Source organism: Chiloscyllium punctatum, chromosome 15, assembly GCF_047496795.1.
Source record: "Chiloscyllium punctatum isolate Juve2018m chromosome 15, sChiPun1.3, whole genome shotgun sequence".
Lineage (NCBI taxonomy): Eukaryota > Metazoa > Chordata > Chondrichthyes > Orectolobiformes > Hemiscylliidae > Chiloscyllium > Chiloscyllium punctatum.
Window position 1 is genome coordinate 103,369,320 of NC_092753.1, and position 19,520 is coordinate 103,388,839.

General features: G+C 44.0%; 1 protein-coding gene across 5 annotated transcripts in view; it reads right to left on the minus strand.

Moving 5' to 3' along the window:
• Positions 1-19,520, minus strand: part of slc37a1 (solute carrier family 37 member 1) — a 137,016-nt gene that overhangs the window by 105,231 nt on the left and 12,265 nt on the right. For all 5 annotated transcript variants that reach the window (XM_072585839.1, XM_072585838.1, XM_072585840.1 and 2 more), the window contains exons 3-4: positions 9,567-9,648; positions 4,102-4,231 (exon numbers count right to left, since the gene is read on the minus strand). In XM_072585839.1, coding sequence (XP_072441940.1) covers positions 4,102-4,231; positions 9,567-9,648 — 212 coding nt within the window. The remainder of the gene's footprint in view (positions 1-4,101; positions 4,232-9,566; positions 9,649-19,520) is intronic.

Genomic DNA, 19,520 nt, shown 5'->3' on the forward strand with positions numbered 1-19,520 from the left:
GGTATGCTTTCCTTTATTGGTCAGAGTATTGAGTATAGGAGTTGGGAGGTCATATTGTTGCTGTACAGGACATTGATTAGGCCACTTTTGGAATGCTGTATGCAATTCTGATCTCCCTGCTACAGCAAGGATGTGGTGAGACTTGAAAGAGTTTGGAAACGATATACAAGGATATTGTCAGGGTTGGAGGGTTTGAGCATTAGGGAAAGGCTGAATAGACCGGGGCTATTTTCCCTGGAAGGTCAGAGGTTGAGGGGTGATCTTATAGAGGTTTATAAAAGTGTGAGGGACATGGATAGGATAAATAGACAAAGTCTTTTCCCTGGGGTGGGAGCGTCAAAATCTAGAGGGCATAGGTTTACGTTGAGGGGAAAGATTTAAAAGGGACCCAAGGGGCAACTTTCTCACGCAGAGGGTGTACGGAATGAGCTGCCAGACGAAGTGGTGGAGGCTGGAACATCTAAAAGGATGGAAATATGAACAGGAAGAGATTAGAGGGATATGGGCCAAATGCTGGCAAATGGGACTAGATTTCTCAAGGATATCTGGTCAGCATGGATGAGTTGGACCGAAGGGTCTGTTTCCATGCTGTACAGCTCTTTGACTCGATTCTCCCAAAGTTCTTTAGTCAAGAGGTCAGCCAGTCAACCAGCTGCCAAGTTCACACCAGTAGTGAGTGACATCACTCCCCATAGCTATTTATCACCTTCCTGGTACTACCAGTAAAACAGCAACAATGGCAAATATGTTTGACAGTCAAAACCATTGAAACCAACATTCCATCAGGGAATATTTCTGTTTGAGAAATATCGCTTAAAGATTTGTGGTCTTTTTTCGTGGTTCCCTATCATGAGATTTTGCTTATGTTGGAAGTTGTGCTTTGTGGATCGATTATTATCTTACATGAGGAGCATGCAAGAACTCTGCTCCAATAAATAATCAGCTTTAACTTTTGTTTCCAAAACATGGGGTTACAGATTCAAGCTAAGTCATAGAAGGATTAAAGGGGACATGAGGGAAACCCTTTTTTACACAGAGGGTGGTGAGTGTCTGGAATTCGTGGCCTGAGTTGGTGCTGGACGCAGACACCGAAACTCTCGTAAAAATTCCTGGGTCAGCACCTTAAGTTGCAGGACTGTGGGTGGTGTGCTGGAAGGTGGGTTAGCAAGGGCATCTGGGTGTCCTTGGGTCACATGGATGAGATAGGCTGAATGGTCCCCTTCTGTGCTGTATCACTTCTGTAGTTTCTAATTTACGTTCTTAACTTGGTGTCATCAACTAATTTAGCAATCATTCCTTTGGCCTTTGCACCATTCCATTGATATAAATTGGTCCCCACCTCTGGAGTGCTGTGAAACCGTTTTAACTGTCATAGACGCTGGAGTATGGTGACTTGAACACTTTAAAGATACAAATGACAATAAATTACTGTTCTATTATTCTATAAACTGAAAAGAATTGAGACGCCAACAGTGAGCTTTTTGACATTCCGCTGGTCACAGCTTACTGAATGAATTCCCTCCCTAATGGTGTTGACAGTCAACCCACTGCAGGTGGACTGCAGCAGTTCAAGAAGGCAGCTCAACCCCACCTTCCCAAAGGGCAACTAGGGACAGGCAATAAATGCTGGCCCAGCAGTCACACCTACATTCCACAAATTAATAAATAAACTAAAAAACCAAATAAGACCCATTTAAAAAGTGATGCCAAAAACCAACAATAGTCAATCTATTCTCCAGGTTCTCATTCAGGTGAAGGGGAGTTGGTGGTAGATTAATAGGGTGGAGTAGTAATTCAGAACCTTAGGCTAATGCCCTGAGGAACCAGTTACAAATCCCTCCACGGCCGGCAGTGAAAGTTAAATTCAATTAAAAAAATTTCTGGAATAAAATACTTGCCTGATAGTGACCATCGCTGCCATCAATTCTGAAAACTCATCTGGTTTACTATTGTCTTTTTGAGAACCACATCCCATGAATGAATACAAAATACATCATTGATGCAAATTCTACACACTAACTGTATGAAGAATTTCTCCTGTGTTCTTTTCCAAATCCCTTTAATCATGAATCTCTGGCCCCTTGCTTTATACCTCTTAATTTCTGAGAACAATTTGTTTCTACCATTCTGGCACAATAACAAATTGTGTTATTTCTGTGATCTGCACAGTTTTCAAGAAAAAGTGAAGTTCTACTTTGTTTATATTTCCTCGTAGCAGGCAGTGTCCCAGTGATTATGTGCTGTTCCCTCCTGAAATCTTCAAATTCTTTGCAAGTATAAACTCCAACCCTCCACAGCACCATCACTGAGAGCATACAGTCACAGAGTCATAGAGATGTACAGCATGGAAACAGACCCTTTGGTCCAACCCGTCCATGCTGACCAGATATCCCAACCCAATATAGTCCCACCTCCCAGCACCCGGCCCATATCCCTCCAAACCCTTCCTATTCATATACCCATCCAAATGCCTCTTAAATGTTGCAATTGTATCAGCCACCACCACTTCCTCTGGTAGCTCATTCCATACACGTACCACCCTCTGCGTGAAAAAGCTGCCCCTTAGGTCTCTCTTATATCTTTCCCCCTCACCCTAAAGCTATGCCCTCTAGTTCTGGACTCCCCGACCCCAGGGAAAACATTTTGTCTATTTACCCTATCCATGCCCCTCACAATTTTGTAAACCTCTATAAGGTCACCCCTCAGCCTCTGATGCTCCAGGGAAAACAGCCCCAGCCTGTTCAGCCTCTCCCTGTAGCTCAAATCCTCCAACCCTGGCAACATCCTTGTAAATTTTTTCTGAACCCGTTCAAGTTTCACAACATCTTTCCGATAGGAAGGAGACCAGAATTGCACACGATTTTCCAACAGTGGCCTAACCAACATCCTGTACAGCCGCAACATGACCTCCTAACTCCTGTACTCAATACTCTGACCAATAAAAGAAAGCATACCAAATGCCTTCTTCACTATCCTATCTACCTGCGACTCCACTTTCAAGGAGCTATGAACCTGCACTCCAAGGTCTCTTTGTTCAGCAACACTCCCTAGGACCTTACCATTAAGTGTATAAGTCCTGCTAAGATTTGCTTTCCCAAAATGCAGCACCTCGCATTTATCTGAATTAAACTCCATCTGCCACTTCTCAGCCCATTGGCCCATCTGGTCCAGATCCTGTTGTAATCTGAGATAACCTTCTTCCCTGCCCACTACGCCTCCAATTTTGGTGTCATCTGCAAACTTACTAACTGTACCTCTTATGCTCGCATCCAAAACATTTATATAAATGATGAAAAGTAGAGGACCCAGCACTGATCCTTGTGGCACTCCACAGGTCACAGGCCTCTAGTCTGAAAAACAACCCTCCACCACCACCCTCTGTTTTCTATCTTTGAGCCAGTTCTGTACCCAAATGGCTAGTTCTCCCTGTATTCCCTGAGATCTAACCTTGTTAATCATTGTCCCATGGGGAACCTTGTCGAACACCTTACTGAAGTCCATATAGATCACATTTACCACTCTGCCCTCATCAATCCTCTTTGTTATTTCTTCAAAGAATTCAATCAAGTTTGTGAGACATGATTTCCCACACACAAAGCCATGTTGACTATCCCTAATTAGTCCTTGCCTTTCCAAATACATGTACATCCTGTCCCTCAGGATTCCCTCCAACAACTTGCCCACCACTGAGGTCAGGCTCATCGGTCTATAGTTCCCTGGCTTGTCCTTACCACCCTTCTTAAACAGTGGCACCACGTTTGCCAAACTCCAGTCTTCTGGCACCTCACATGTGACTATTGATGATACAAATATCTCAGTAAGAGGCCCAGCAATCACTTCTCTAGCTTCCCACAGAGATCTCAGGTACACCTGATCAGGTCCTGGGGATTTATACACCTTTATGCATTTCAAGACATTCAGCACTTCCTCCTCTGTAATATGGATATTTTGCAAGATGATAAATTCATAGGTCATTATGACCTTGGACTTTAATGCCCTGTGAACCTGTCTACGGATCCCTCTGCTCTTCCTTCCACACTTCTGTATTACATTACATTAGGTTGTTTTATTTTACAAGGCAGTTCCAGGGGAATCACTCACCAAAAGGCTCCCAGCTGCACCAAGTGTCATTGGAGAAGGCTTTTCTCAGTAGTTTAGCCTGAATCAAATGTTCTTTATAGCTGTACAGTTCAACTTCATTGGCTAACGAACAATTCATGTGCAGGGCACTCTGTGAAGAAACACATAGGAGATTAGAGTCAGAGCTCACTGCACAGTGGATTAATGTTGGTGCACAGTGCATCAAGGACAGAGGACAATTTAATCATTCCTATTACCAGGCACAACTGTAACAGCCCAGTGTTAAGTTTTCCTGAGCTCCTCTTACAGAATATAAGCGCCAGTCATTTACAAAGAATTACATCTAACAACTGGGAAAATCTCAGAGACTGGGGAGAGAGAATTGACATAAAGTCAACTAATGGTTAAACCAAATCATGACTGATATAACAACAATGTTGTAAATGTCAATGGGTGAAGGAATAGTGATATGGCTCCAAGATAGAATAAACTATGCTCCAGAGGGGAATTTGCAGATAGTGACGTCCCTATGCATCTGCTACCTCTGTCCCATTGGGTTTGAAAAGTGCTGTCGAAGGAGCCTTGATGAATTGCTACAGTGTATTTTATAGATTTGTGGACTTGTCTATCACTTGTATTCCTAACAGTGTAAGCAGTAAGTAATGTGGGTGTGCCACATCTACCTTGTTGGACCAGTTGTGCTCAGAAGTGTTGATGTGCGGGAGATGACGTGTTGTTCAATCAACTCAGCAGGTCAGGCAGTGGAGGGAACCAGTGTTAATGTGTCACCAAGCTGAGAGATTATCGGTTTTGATGAAACAACATTAGCCTGAAATATTATCTCTGATTCTGTTGTCACTGTGGTGATGGAGGAAGTGAATGCTTGTGGTTGTGGCGTGAATCAAGTTGGCTGCTTTATCCTGGATGGTGTCAAGCTTCTCGAGTGTTGTTGGAGTTGTCCCCATCCAGGCAAGTGGGGAGTAATCCATCAAACTCCTGACTTGTACCTTGTAGACTTGTGGAGAGGCTTTGGGGCATCAGGTGGTGAGTCACCCCCTGCATCAATCCTAGCCTCTGACTTGCCCTTGTAGCCACAGTATTAATATGGCGAGGCCAGTTGAGTTTTGGTCAATGGTAATCTAAGGATGTTGATAATATAGGATATATGACGGTAATGCCATAGAATGTCAAGGAATGATGGTTAGATTGCCTCTTTTTGGTGATGGTCATTGGCTGGCACTTTGTTACTTGCCACTTGTCAGCTTAAGCCTGGATATTGTCCAGATCTTGCTACATTTGAACATGGACTGTATCTCAGGAGTCGGGAATGGTGCTGAACATTGCACAATTTGCAGATTGCAAACATCCCGACTCCTGACCTTATGATGGAGAAAAGGTCATTGATGAGGCAGCTGAAGATGGGTGGACCTAAGACACTACCCTGAGGAACTTCTGCAGAGATGTCTTGGAGCTGAGATGAATGATCTCCAATAAACACAACAATCTTTCTATATATGACTCCAGCCAGCAATGAGACTTACTCCTAAACCCGTTGATGCCAGTTTTGCTCGGGCTCCTTGATGCCACACTCAGTCAGATGTGGACTAGATGTCAAGAGCTGTCACTCTCTCCTCACCTGTGGAATTCAGCTCTTTTGTCCATGTTTGAATCAAGGCTGTAATGAGGTCAGGAGCTGGGTGGCCCTGGGGGAACCCAAGCTGGGCGTCACTGAGCAGGTTATTGCTGAGCAAGTGTTGCTTGATAGAACGTTGATGATACCTTCTATCACCTGACTGATAGTCGAGAGTAGACTGATGGGGTGGTAACTGTCCAGGTTGGATTTGTCCTGCTTTTTGTGTACATGACATATTTTCCACAACGTCAGCAAGATATCAGTGTTGTAACTTTACTGGGAGAGGTTGGCTAGGGGAGCACAATGTTGTCAGGGCCGATATCCTTTGCAGTATCCGGAGCCTTCAACTGTTCCTTGCTATCACGTGGAGTGAATCGAATTGGCTGAAGACTGGTCACTGTGATGCTGGGGACCATTAGAAAAGGCCAAGATCAATCATCCTCTCGGCACTTCTGACTAAAGATTTCTGTGAATACTTCAGCCTTACAATGATGTGATGGGCTCTTCCAACACTGAAGATGGGAATATTTATTTAGCCACCTCCTCCAGTGAATTATTTACTGTGGCAGCTTACTCATGTCAGCAGTCGGTAATACACAGCTACAGTTGCAGAAGAGCCACCATGTTGTTGTCAAAGTGGAGTGGGTCTGCAGCCTCAGGAGGGTTTTGAATCGACCCCAAAAGACAAGTGGTTCGAGCTGGGATTGGGACCGGGAGCGGAGGACATTCCGACTCTCCATCATCATGAGGTGGGTAGAGGCGCAGTGGCCAGGCGGACACAGCGACAACAATGTGAGGGAACCAAGTCAGTGAAGATGGCATCGGCAGGAGGTCCCCCGATGGGAGGCTTCATCCTCGCCTATTCATTCTCTTTGGGAGACATGGAATGTTCCAGAATGGCCGCCTGCCATGGGAGGCTGGAGCCACACAAAGAGCAATGTGGAGTTATCTACAGCTGCCCCGGCCCATGAATTATCCTCCATCCATGAATTGCAGCTGGTACATCCAGGGGGACTATGGAAGCTTTTTGAGGATTTTTGGGCGGCACCATGGCTCAGTGTTTAGCACAGCTACCTCAGAGTGCCAGGGACCCAGCCTTGGGTGACTGTCTGTGTGGAGTTTGCACATTCTCCCAGTGTCTGTGTGGGTTTCTTCCGGGTGGTCTGGTTTCCTCCCACATTCCAAAGATGTGCAGGTCAGGTGAATTGGCCATGCTAAATTGCCCAGAGTGTTAGGTGCGTTAGTCAGAGGGAAATGGGTCTGGGTGGGTTACTCTTCGGAGGGTCAGTGTGGACTTGTTAGGCTGAATGGCCTGTTTCCATACTGTATGGAATCTAATCTATCTAATCATTTAATTGTTCACTACTATTCAAAACTGAATGTGTAAGGACTGCAGAACTTTTGAGATGATCTGTTGGTCGTGGATTTGCTTCGCCCTGTCTATCATTTGTATTCCTAAACAGCGTAAGCAACAAGTAACATGGGTGTGTCATGTCTACTTTGTTGGACCAGTTGCTTATGCTCAGGAGTATTGATGTGGGGGTGACGTGTTGTTCAATCAACTCAGGAGGTCAGGCAATGGAGGGAACCAGGGTTAATATGCCACCAAGCTGAGAGATTATTAGTTTTGACGAAGGGCCAACATCAGCCTGAAATATTACCTCAGATTCTTTCTTGACAGACACTGCCTGACCTGCTCTATATTTCCAGTATTTTCTGTTTTTATTTCAGATTTCCAGCATTTCTAGGATTTTGTTTTCATGCTTCAGTAAAGTTTTGCTTCAGCATTTTCTGTCATTTTTCTTTCTTGTCCAGCTCCCTGACCGGAATCCTTTCCATTGCATCCAGGATGGACATTCCTAAGCTTTTGTTTGGCTGAAAAGCTGGCCATCTTCAAAGATCTGGATGGATGTCAGTTGCTGAAGGAACGAACAAAGTTGACCAAGTTCATGAAGAGGAAAGAAAGAGATCTCTGGTTGCCTTTGCCTCAATGAAGCATCTGATTGGGGAAGAGGATTGATGAGTAGTTCTAGTCTCTCAGATAAAATCAAGGTCTTCACTGTGTGTCCAGGTCTGTGGTCTTTTTGTCTCTCTTCTCCTTGCATATAGCTTGTTAGGGACAAGATTGACAGGAATGCATAAATGTAAAAAGGGAACAAATAAAGTTATAATCCAGTGCTCAGTCTCGGATTCTTCAAGTGTGAAGAGCAAGGATACTAGAAAGATATTAATAACTTTGATAAATACTATAGAGTTGGCTGGTTATAGAGTTACATGGTTATAAACTTGGCTGGTTATAGAGTTAGCTGGTTATTGAGTTGGCTGGTTATAGAAATATAGCAACGTTGAGCCTGCTCGGCCATTCGATATAATTATGGCTAATTACCGATTCAATACCCTGTTCCCTGCTTTATCCCTTTGGTCCAAAAAGTATATCAACATCTTTCTTGAAAGTCTTCAATACTTTGGCCTCGATAGTTTCCTGTGGCAGATGTGTTGTGATATGTTACAGAATATGGGAGTTGCCAGACACCTAGGTGATCCACAGTGCAAAAACTGTAGCAATTTCAGATCAGAATTCCATGGCTGGAATCTGAGCTGTAGGCACTACTCCACATCAGAGAGGGAGAAACTTAACAGAATATTTTCCTCCAGGAAGCAGTCACATCACCTCAGATAATACAAACATGGTTTGTGACCAAAGGCAGGGTGTGAGATTGTACATGAGGCAGGTAGGGGGACCCACTGGGTAGTAGCACTTGAGAAGCCCCTGGCCCTGCAATCACCAACAGTTACAAGGTTCTGACACACTTTGGAGATGAGAGAGAGGCCTGCAGAATGGATGAGCGAACTGATCTGTTGTGCAAGGAAAATGAAAAGCAGTAGGTGGCAATGAGTGAGCAAGAGTTCTGAAGGCTGTGTTGCCTGTCCAGTGCCAGGGTTAAGGACATCTCCTTGGGATTGGAGAAGATCGTGGAGTGGGAGGGGAGGGATCATGTTCTCATCATCCACATTGGGATCAATGGCATTGATGGGACTGGAAGGTGTTTCTGCTGAAAGATTTGGAACACTTTGGAACTAAACTAAAAGGTAGAATGTCCAATCTCTGGATTGCTGTGCCCTGCAGCACACCCTGCCCTTTGTCCTGCAGCACACCTTGACCTGTACCCTGCAGCACACCCTGAGCTGTACACTGTGAGCTGTGACACATCGACTTGGATATACTGTATAGTTTAAGGAAACCATGCTGTGCCTTAGGGGGCAGCAGGTGAGTGAACAAATTGAATAGCTTTGAAAGAGAAGGCAGGGGGATCATGGACCAGTTGCCTGTCAATCTTGTAAGATTTAGGGATTTTATGATAGAAATTTCATGTTCAGTGCTAGTCCACATTTGCAGTTGTGGGTTAAAGTGAGCAATTGAGAATGTGATGCTTACTTTACCAAAGTCAAGCCATTTTGACAATGGGAAGCAATTTGCTTTCCACCCAGCACTGTCAGTGTCCTGCCTGTTCATTGGAATTCTGGTGCATGCTGACTCCTGGTTTGAAATTAAAAATTCAGAGGATGAACAGGACAATGATACAGGTACCGTCCTGCCATTAATACCATGACAGCTATTGTAAGCTGGCCTCCCAAGTACACCAATCCCTTTTGATGGTTGTGTCAAAATGTCAGGGGTTTGAAGTCTGAAAGCAGCAGTTCCAATATTTAAACCAAAACAAGCACATTTGTCATTATATATTTTACTCACTCAGATTTACAAAGTTTACAGACTGGTAGTCCCAATTCTGCAACAATTTTAGAAGCAAATGATCCAACTTTTATCATGCTCCAAAATTAAAGAGGTTCTCACCTTGACAATGCTGATTGGTTTCCGAGACAGATGATAAGCCGTGTACAGCAAGAAGGTCAGAATCAGTGTAAACGCTCTGTAGCTGAAAAAAATAAGGTCTGGAGTTGGTACCAACTGTTAGTTCCAAACATTTCTCTCCTTCCTTTAGACAGCAGACAGTATGCGCAGCATTTATTCCTGATCATCTCAATACAGGCATTGACATGCCACAGCATTACACCTTTCTGCATAGATGTCTACATCACACTCTTGTACAACTATGTTAATGCAGCAAAACAGCCCAAGGTGTTTCACAGGAGCACAGAAATCAAAATCTGACACCTTGAATATTCACCATCATTCACGACTGGACATGGCAGGATTGCACAGCTTAGATCTGAGCTGGTGGCTGTGGCATTGCTTATCTCTCTATCACTTGTTGCTTATGTTGTTTGGCAAGCATGTAATCCTGTTTGCGGTTTTATCTGGTTGACACCTCGCCTTTAGGTATACCATCTGCTGCTTTTGGCACGCACACTTCATTAATTTCTCAACTTCTCCTCATTGGAAAGCCCACCATCCCAGAGAGAAACCTGACGAATTCCCATTGCGCTAAATACCACACCAGCTGTCCCTAGTTGCCACACACACAGGTGACAAGGACCACAAATTTGACTGGTACAACATGATGATCATAGGACAAATCAAACAGAGGACAGCCAGAGAATCTCTAGAAGCATGGCACTCATCCACGGACTCCATTAACAAGCATATAGACCTCGACCCAATATACCGGCCACCACAATGAACAACCGGAACAGGCAACTGGAAGCAGCAGGAAAGGAATCAAATAAATTCCAGAAAACACAGTACAGCAGCATTTCACAGGAGGCTCCAAAGTACTGACAATGTCACCAAGACAGGGGACAAAATGTCTGCAAATCAACTTCACAGCTCAGTGAACATACCCATAAGTATGACCCTCCTCACAACTTATATTCCAACCCAGTTTTGTGTCAAATCAGGGAAGGAGATGTCAAAAGATATATCTTTCAGATTGAAAATCAGAGAATTATGGAAAACTATGCAGAACTTGCACTTTATTTATAGCAACTCTTATGACAATTAGATACTCTAGCCATATTTTCCAGAGAGTGTCTATGGGATTCACATGGTCACCCAATCAAAGAACATGAACTTAAGCAACTTAGCAAGGACAGATATACTGACACTTTCAATTTGATTCAAGATGAGGGATGATAGCAGTGCAGAATGGAGCTTTCCTGTTTCAAGGATACAGGTCAGTATTCAGCATTCTTGGGTCAGATGAAACAATTTGTGACAGCAACAAGCCCTTGACAATCCCAAACATATACCATGTTCCAGTTGCAGAAATGCACACCCATGCACTCTAGGTGGGAGTGATTGACAATTCCTGTTATTTTAGAAACTGTCTTTGCTGTTGGTCCATTCCTACTGGGAACGGGATTCAAACCATTCCCTCACAGCCATGCTATGTTTTTCATTCCAGATCATTATTCAGTTCCTAAGTTAGTCAGTTAATTATTTATGAGAAACGAAGCTCACTGTTCACTAATTTCAGTCCGAGTCAAATTCTGAAGCAGTCTTTATTCATACGTTCTTGCAAGCTGGGTGACCATAAAGGAGGCACACCGGATCAGGAGATAACATTACAATTTATACAGTTCAGTTGAGTCTCCTGGTCCTCCCCTCTTACTTCTGCTAATCTAATCGGCTTACCACATCTGTCTGTGGGGTGCAACCCCCCCCTCCACCGCCCGCCCCCACCCCCCCGCCTTGATAGCTGGGTCTTATTGCTTTTGCTGACGCAACACAGGGTCTTATTTGGTTATCTTGTTCGTACTAACTCTTATATGCGTGACAGTTGCAACGGTCATGTCATACATTTGTTTGTACAGTCAACCAACTCCCTCTTCAGTTAGTTATTTCTTGGAATATACCCTCATGATTCCACCTTGCGATTTTTGCAGAAGCAAGACACAGCTACTTGTAACTGCTTGCAAGCATATCTAGCTTAACATACCACCCCCCCCCCATGACACAGCCTTGTGATTTTTGCAGAAACAACAAACTTCACAAGTGCTTCTTACATATTCTATCTACCTTCAAGATCATCAAAGACTGTCCCTCAATTAGGAGAAAATATCTCCTCAGGATCAATAATTTCTGACCTGTATACTCATGTAACTGAATAGGCTGAATTTTGACCCATAAAAGTCTTTAGGCAAGTGGCCCAGTATGTCCAAGTACTGGGCTCTGAAGTGCAGGACCTGCTTCTTTTTCTTCTCTGTGGCATTGTTAGGGCTTAGCACAGAATACAGAGTGTAGAAGTGACGTATATTATGAAGATATTACAGAATACACAATATATACATTCCAATGAATAAGAAAAATTTCAAGGAGCAGACCCATCATCTGTAGTTAACTAGAAATGTTAAAAGATAGTATTAAATCAAAAGGCATATACTTGTGCAAAGATAGAAGGCAGCTCAGAAAATTAAACAGGGTATTAAAATAGCAAAAAAATTCATAAGGACAAATGAGATGAAAATTAGCATGTGAGAGAGAGTAGCCAAAAACATAAGAACAGATACAGTAGTTTCTATAATTATTTTTAAAAGGCAAAGTGAGCATTGGTTCTATAGAAAATGATGGATAATTACTTATGAAAAATAAAGAGATGGCAGATGAATTAAACAGATAATTTGTGTCAGTCTTAACCACAGATGATACAAATACCATCCCAAATGCAGTGATAAATCAGGAAGTGGAAGGATGGAACTCAGGAAAATCACATCCATCAGAGAAACGGCACTGAGTAAACTGATGGAGCTGTGGCCTGGGTCCTGTTGGACTTCAAACCACAGCTAATGAAATTGTTCATGTATTGGTTCTTATTTTCCCAAATTTCTTTGACTTAGTATGGTTCCATTGATTCAAACATAGAAGATATAACATTTTTATTCAAAAAAGGAGGGGGGAATTAATAGCTAATTAGTTTAACATGTCATATATGTTGGATATGTTAGCACTTGGATAAGTTCAAGGTAATTGGGCAGAGTCAATGTGGTTTTGTGAAAGGAATATCAGGTTTGACCAACCTACTGGAGTTCTTTGAGGAAGGAACTCGTGCTGTGTGTAAAGGGAAACTTGGGTGTCTGGGGGAAGTAATAAAATCTCAAAATATATTGTGGATAACAGAATAAGTCTCAAAGTGTATTGTGGATAACAGAATTTCAGTGTAATGGAAGCATCTTGGCATGGATTGGTGAGGGTCTTAGAGGAAGTGGCAGCTGAGATAGTGGACCCAAAGTGATAATATTCCAAAATTACCTGGCCCATACTTTCTGGAGTTTGGAAGAGTGAGAGGAGATCTAATGAGGTATATAAGATAATAAAGAGGAGTTACAAGTAAACATTGAGTGGATGTGTATCCTTGTGGGGTAATTGAGAATGAGCAGTCACAGTGTTAGGATAAGGGGAGCAGATTTAAAACAGAGATGAGGTTGTGAATCTGTGGAATTCAGTACACCAGAGGACAGTGGAGGCTGGGACATTGAATAAACTTAATAAGGAAATGAACAGATTTTTAATCAGCAATGGACTGAAGGGTTATGGAGTGTGGCTTGGAAAGTGGAGTTGAGGCAAATATGACACCAGCCATGATTGTAATGGAAACAGAAATTGCTGGAGAAACTCAGTAGGTCAACCAGCATCTGTGGAGAGAAAGCAGAGATAACATCTCAAATCCAATGACCCTTCTTCAGAACAATTTATTTAAGGAAGGATATAAATGGGTTGGAAGGAGTTCAGAGCAGGTTTACCAGACTAACACCTGGAATAAAAAGGTTGCCTTAATGAGGAAAGGACGAACAGACTATGCCTACATCTACTGGAGTTGGAAGAGTAAGGAATGAATCGATGGAAACATACAACATTCTGATGGGTCTTCACTGGGTATAAGACAAACCTTGCAGGATTTATACAGTTATGGTAGGTCTCTGGGGAATGTTGCCAAACAAAAAGACCTAGGGGTGCAGAAGCATAGTTTCTAGAAAGTGGAATTACAGGTAGACAGGGTAGTGAAGAAGGCATTTGATATGCTTGACTTGATTGGTCAGTGCATAGAGTCTGATAGTTTGGACGTCATGTTGTAGCTGTACAGGACATCGGCCAGGCCACTTTTAAAATACCATGTTCAGTTCTGGTCTCCCTGCTATAGGAAAGATGTGTTAAACCTGAAAGAGTTCAGAAAAGATTTACAAGGATATTGCTGGAATTGGAGTGTTTGAATTATAGGGAGAGGCTGAATAAGATGGGGCTTTTTCCCTGGAGCATCAGAGGCTGAAGTGGTGACCTTACAGAGATTTATAAAATCACAAGGGGGTGGTAAGGGTAAATATTCAAAGTCTTTTCCCCAGGGTAGAGGAGTCCAAAACTAGAGGGCATAGATTTAAGGTGAGAGGGGAAAGATAAAAGGGATCTAAGGGACAGTGTTTTCATGCAGCAGGTGTGCTTATATGGAATAAGGATTGAGTGTCTTTGGAACTCTCTTCCTGAAAAGTGAAGGAAACAGAGCCCGGAATATCTTCAAGGCCAAGAGTGTGGATAAGTGGAGCTGAGCCATGAAAAGATCAGCCATGATCTTATTGAATGGCAGAGCAGGCTTGATGGGCCGAATGGCCTACTCCTGCTCCTGGTTCTTATGCTCTTAGGACATTCGCCGAGGTAGCCTCAACTGCTTCATTGGACAGGGAATTCCAAAGATTCACGATCCTTGAGGTGAAGAAGTTTGTCCTCAAGGCAGTCCTAACTATTAGCTAAGGAATCAATTACTGCACTAAGGAGAGATAATATGTTGGAAAGGGCATCAAATGGAGCTTTGTTGATTAAGTGTAGGAATAAAAAAGGGACAACCACATTGCTAGGCCTTTCTTGTAGACCCTCAGAGAGTTGATGGGAAGTGGAGGAACACATTTGTGCAACTTCCTAGAGGTGTGTAAAATAATAACAAAAGGGAAACTCTACTTGGTGATCTCAACTTTCCCAACACTACATGGGATAGACACAGAGTTAGGGATTTGGATGGAATGGATTTCTTGAAATGTGTGCAGGAGGATGTTTTAGGCCAACTTGGAAGAGAGCTGATCTGGACCTAACTCTGGGGAGTGAAGCCAGACAAGTGGTTGAGGAGCACTTTAGTGATAGTGATCACAACATGGTGCAATTTAAACTTATTACGGACAAAGAAAGAGACAAGCTGCAAGAAAAAATGGTGCTGGATTGGGTGGAGCAGATTTTAGTGAAATAAGGCCTACTGGGAGGTCTACTTACTGTAGAGAATTGTTCCCTCTAGGTTCCCTCGAGGGTGATAGGAAGGATTTACTGGCCCAGAGAACCATGGATGGTCATAGATATTCAGGATACAGTGTTAAGGAAAAGAGAAGCTTTTAGCAGGGGAATAAATCAGCAGGTGGCAGGGGTGTTGTACAGAGAGTGCAGGGTTGAGCTTAAGAAAGCAATGAGGAAAGCAAAGAGGGATACGAGAAACATGATGAAGGGCTTTTGCCCGAAACATCGATTCTCCTGCTCCTCGGATGTTGCCTGACCTGCTGTGCTTTTCCAGCAACACACTCTCGACTCTAATCTCCAGCATCTGCAGTCCTCACTTTCTGCATGAGAAACCTCTGGCTGGTAAAAGTAGGGAAAATCCCAAGATATTCTATAAGTAGATCAATGGGACAAGGGTAACCAGGGAAACATTAGGGCCCATTAGGAACCAAGGGGGTAATCTGTGGCTGCAGCAAAAGGATACTGGTAGAGCGTTGAACCAATACTTCACATCCACCCTCACCTAAGATAACAAAGATGCAAAAATGGAACCCGGAGCAAAAACTGTGCGGTGCTTAAGACCATAAGACATAGGAGTGGAAGCAAGGCCACTCGGCCCATCGAGTCCACTCCACCATTCAATCATGGCTGATGCGCATTTCAGCTCCACTTACCAGCGTTCTCCCCGTAGCCCTTAATTCCTCTAGACAACAAGAACCTATCAATCTCGGCCTTGAAGACATTTAGCGTCCCGGCTTCCACTGCACTCCGTGGCAATGAATTCCACAGGCCCACCACTCTCTGGCTGAAGAAATGTCTCCGCATTTCCGTTCTGAAATGACCCCCTCTAATTCTAAGGCTGTGTCCACGGGTCCTAGTCTCCTCGCCTAACAGAAACAATTTTCTAGCATCCACCTTTTCAAAGCCATGTATTATTTTGTACGTCTCTATTAGATCTCCCCTTAATCTTCTAAACTCCAACGAATACAATCCCAGTATCCTCAGCCGTTCCTCATATGCTAGACCTGTCATTCCAGGGATCATCCGTGTGAATCTCCGCTGGACACGTTCCAGTGCCAGTATGTCCTTCCTGAGGTGTGGGGACCAAAACTGGACACAGTACTCCAAATGGGGCCTAACCAGAGCTTTATAAAGTCTTAGTAGTACATCTCTGCTTTTATATTCCAACCCTCTTGAGATAAGAGACAACATTGCATTCGCTTTCTTAATCACAGACTCAACCTGCATGTTTACCTTTAGAGAATCCTCGACTAGCACTCCCAGATCCCTTTGTGCTTTGGCTTTATTAAGTTTCTCACCATTTAGAAAGTAGTCCATGCTTTTATTCTTTTTGCCAAAGTGCAAGACCTCGCACTTGCTCACGTTAAATTCCATCAGCCATTTCCTGGATCAAATTGACATTGGGAAGGACAAAGTATTGGAGATGTTGGCAAACTTAAAATTGGAGAAATCTCCAGGTGTGGATAAATTGTGAAGAAAGCCATTACCTCAGGCAAGGGAAGAGATTGAAGGAACACTGATCCAAATTTTAATTTCTTTCTGGCCATGGGGGAGGTGCCAGAGGACTAGAGAACAGCTAATATGGCACCAATATTTAAGAAGATTGTAGAGATCAGCCAGAGAACTACAGAGCAGTGAGTCTCACATTGGTGGTAGGGAAACTATTTGAGAAAATTCTGAAAGAGAGCATCTATCTCCACTTGGGGAGGCAAGGCTTGATGGGGGATAGTCAGCATAGCTTCTCCAGAGGGAGACCATAACTTATCAAGAAGACAAATACAGATGGGATCCATCGTAATTCGATAAAGTGGATTCAAAATTGGTCAGGTCCATGCCTCCCCAACAACCCACCCTCCCCTCCTGGAACCTTCCCCTGCCACCGCAGGAATTGCAAATCCTGCGCCCACATCTCCTCCCTCACCTCCATCCAAGGCCCCAAAGGAGCCTTCCACATCCATCAAAGTTTTACCTGCACATCCAACAATGTTATTTATTGCATCCGCTGCTCCTGATGCAGTCTCCTCTACATTGGGGAGACTGGACGCCTTCTCGCAGAGTGCTTCAGGGAACATCTTCACGACACCCACACCAATCAACCCCACCGCCCCGTGGCCCAACATTTCAACTCCCCCTCCCACTCTGCTGAGGACATGCAGGTCCTGGGCCTCCTCCACCACCGCTCCCTCACCAGGAGGAAGAACGCCTCATCTTCCGTCTCGGAACCCTTCAACTCAGGACATCAATGTGGTTTTCACCAGTTTCCTCATTTCCCCTCCCCGCACCTTACCCCAGTTCCAACCTTCCAGCTCAGCACTGTCCTCATGACTTGTCCCACCTATCAATCTTCCTTCCCATCTATCTGCTCCACCCTCCTCTCCGACCTATCACCTTTACCCCTTCCTTCATCCACCTACTGCACTCCCAGCTGCCTTCTCCCTAGCCCCACCCCCTCCCATTTATCTCTCCACCCCTGAGGCTTCCAGCCTCATTCCTGATGAAGGGACCCTGCCCGAAACGTCGATTTTCCTGCTCCTCGGATGCTGCCTGATCTGCTGTGCTTTTCCAGCACCACTCTAATCTCCAGCATCTGCAGTCCTCACCTTTGCCTCAAAATTGGCTCAGTCATAGCAGATGGAGGGTGATAATAGAGGCTGCTTTACTGACTGGAAACCAATGTCCAGTGGTGTACCACAAAGAGCTGTGCTGGGCTCCCTATTATTCATCTTTTATATAAATGATAGGCGACTGTGTGAGGGTTGGATTAGTATGTTTGTGATGACACAATGATTAGTTGGGCGGTTAACAGTGAGGTTGAGTGTCTTGGGCTACAAGAAGGTATAAATGGGATGGTCAAAAGGGTAGATAAGTGATGCACTTTGAAAGGTGTAATTTGACAAGGAAGTATTCAATGAGCAACATGGCATGAGGAGGTTCTGTGGAACAAAGGGACCTTAGAACATAGAACATAGAACATAGAAGAATACAGCGCAGTACAGGCCCTTCGGCCCTCGATGTTGCGCCGATCAAAGCCCACCTAACCTACACTAACCCACTATCCTCCATATACCTATCCAATGCCCGCTTAAATACCCATAAAGAGGGAGAGTCCACTACTGCTACTGGCAGGGCATTCCATGAACTTACGACTCGCTGAGTGAAGAACCTACCCCTAACATCAGTCCTATATCTACCCCCCCTTAATTTAAAGCTATGCCCCCTTGTAATAGCTGACTCCATACGTGGAAAAAGGTTCTCATGGTCAACCCTATCTAACCTCCTAATCATCTTGTACACCTCTATCAAATCACCCCTAAACCTTCTTTTCTCCAATGAAAACAACCCCAAGTGCCTCAGCCTTTCCTCATAGGATCTTCCTACCATACCAGGCAACATCCTGGTAAACTTCCTCTGCACCCGTTCCAGTGCCTCCACATCCTTCCTATAGTATGGCGACCAAAACTGCACACAATATTCCAGATGCGGCCGCACCAGAGTCTTATACAACTGCAGCATGACCTCAGGACTCCGGAACTCAATTCCTCTACCAATAAAAGCCAGTATGCCATATGCCTTCTTCACCGCACTATTTACCTGGGTGGCAACTTTCAGAGATCTGTGTACATGGACACCAAGATCCCTCTGCTCTTCCACACTACCAAGTAGTCTACCATTAGCCCAGTAATCCATCTTTTTATTACTCTTACCAAAGTGAATCACTTCACACTTAGCTTGTTGTGTTTACCCATAGATCTCTGAAGGTAGAAGGGCATCTTAGTCAGAGGGTGAAAAGGCATTTTTATCAATCAAGGCATAGATTACAAAAGCAGGGAACTCATGCTGGAGTTGTACAGAACTTCTGTGAGACCCCACTAGTATACTGTGTGCAATTCTACCTGCTACATTATGAGCACATGGCACATCATAACATGCAAGGCTTTGGGCTAAGTGCTAGTAAATGGGATGAGGTGGAAGGTTAGATGTTTCCCATATGTCAATGCAGACCAATGGGCTGAAGGGCCTCTTCTGTACTAAATGATTCTATGATTCAAAGGGGTGAAAGTTTATCAGCGATAAACAGGAATGTGAATTTGTGGTTACACTCAGATGAGTTTTGATCTTACTGAATGGCAGAGTGAGCTCAAAGGGCGAGTGATGTAGTCCAGAGCCTGATTCCGATGTTGGTTTGGACAAATTGTCCTCATTTTGATTGACTGGTAGTGAGCACTTCCCATTATCAATGTCATTGCTGACACGCATCAAGCAGAGTCAAAGAGTTTCTCTGCAACGTTTAACATGCCCTCCCTGGAACACTGGTTATTTGTGAGTTGAGAAAACAGGATTTGGCAAGTGAGACTCTTTGCAGCCACCTGGACCTTGTCTCTGGACTGTGATCATTGATTTTAATGGAGCTTTGTCTAAGTGCTTGTGGAGCTGGCTTCAACAACATTAATATTTGTTCTATAGTCCTCCCATTAAATATGGAGGATTTTGTGGAGACATTGCTGGTGGAATTTCTCTCATCTTTACGTGTTGCTGATACACAGCCCAGGTCTCCTTGCATGGCAGGTGGCTGGTTACAAT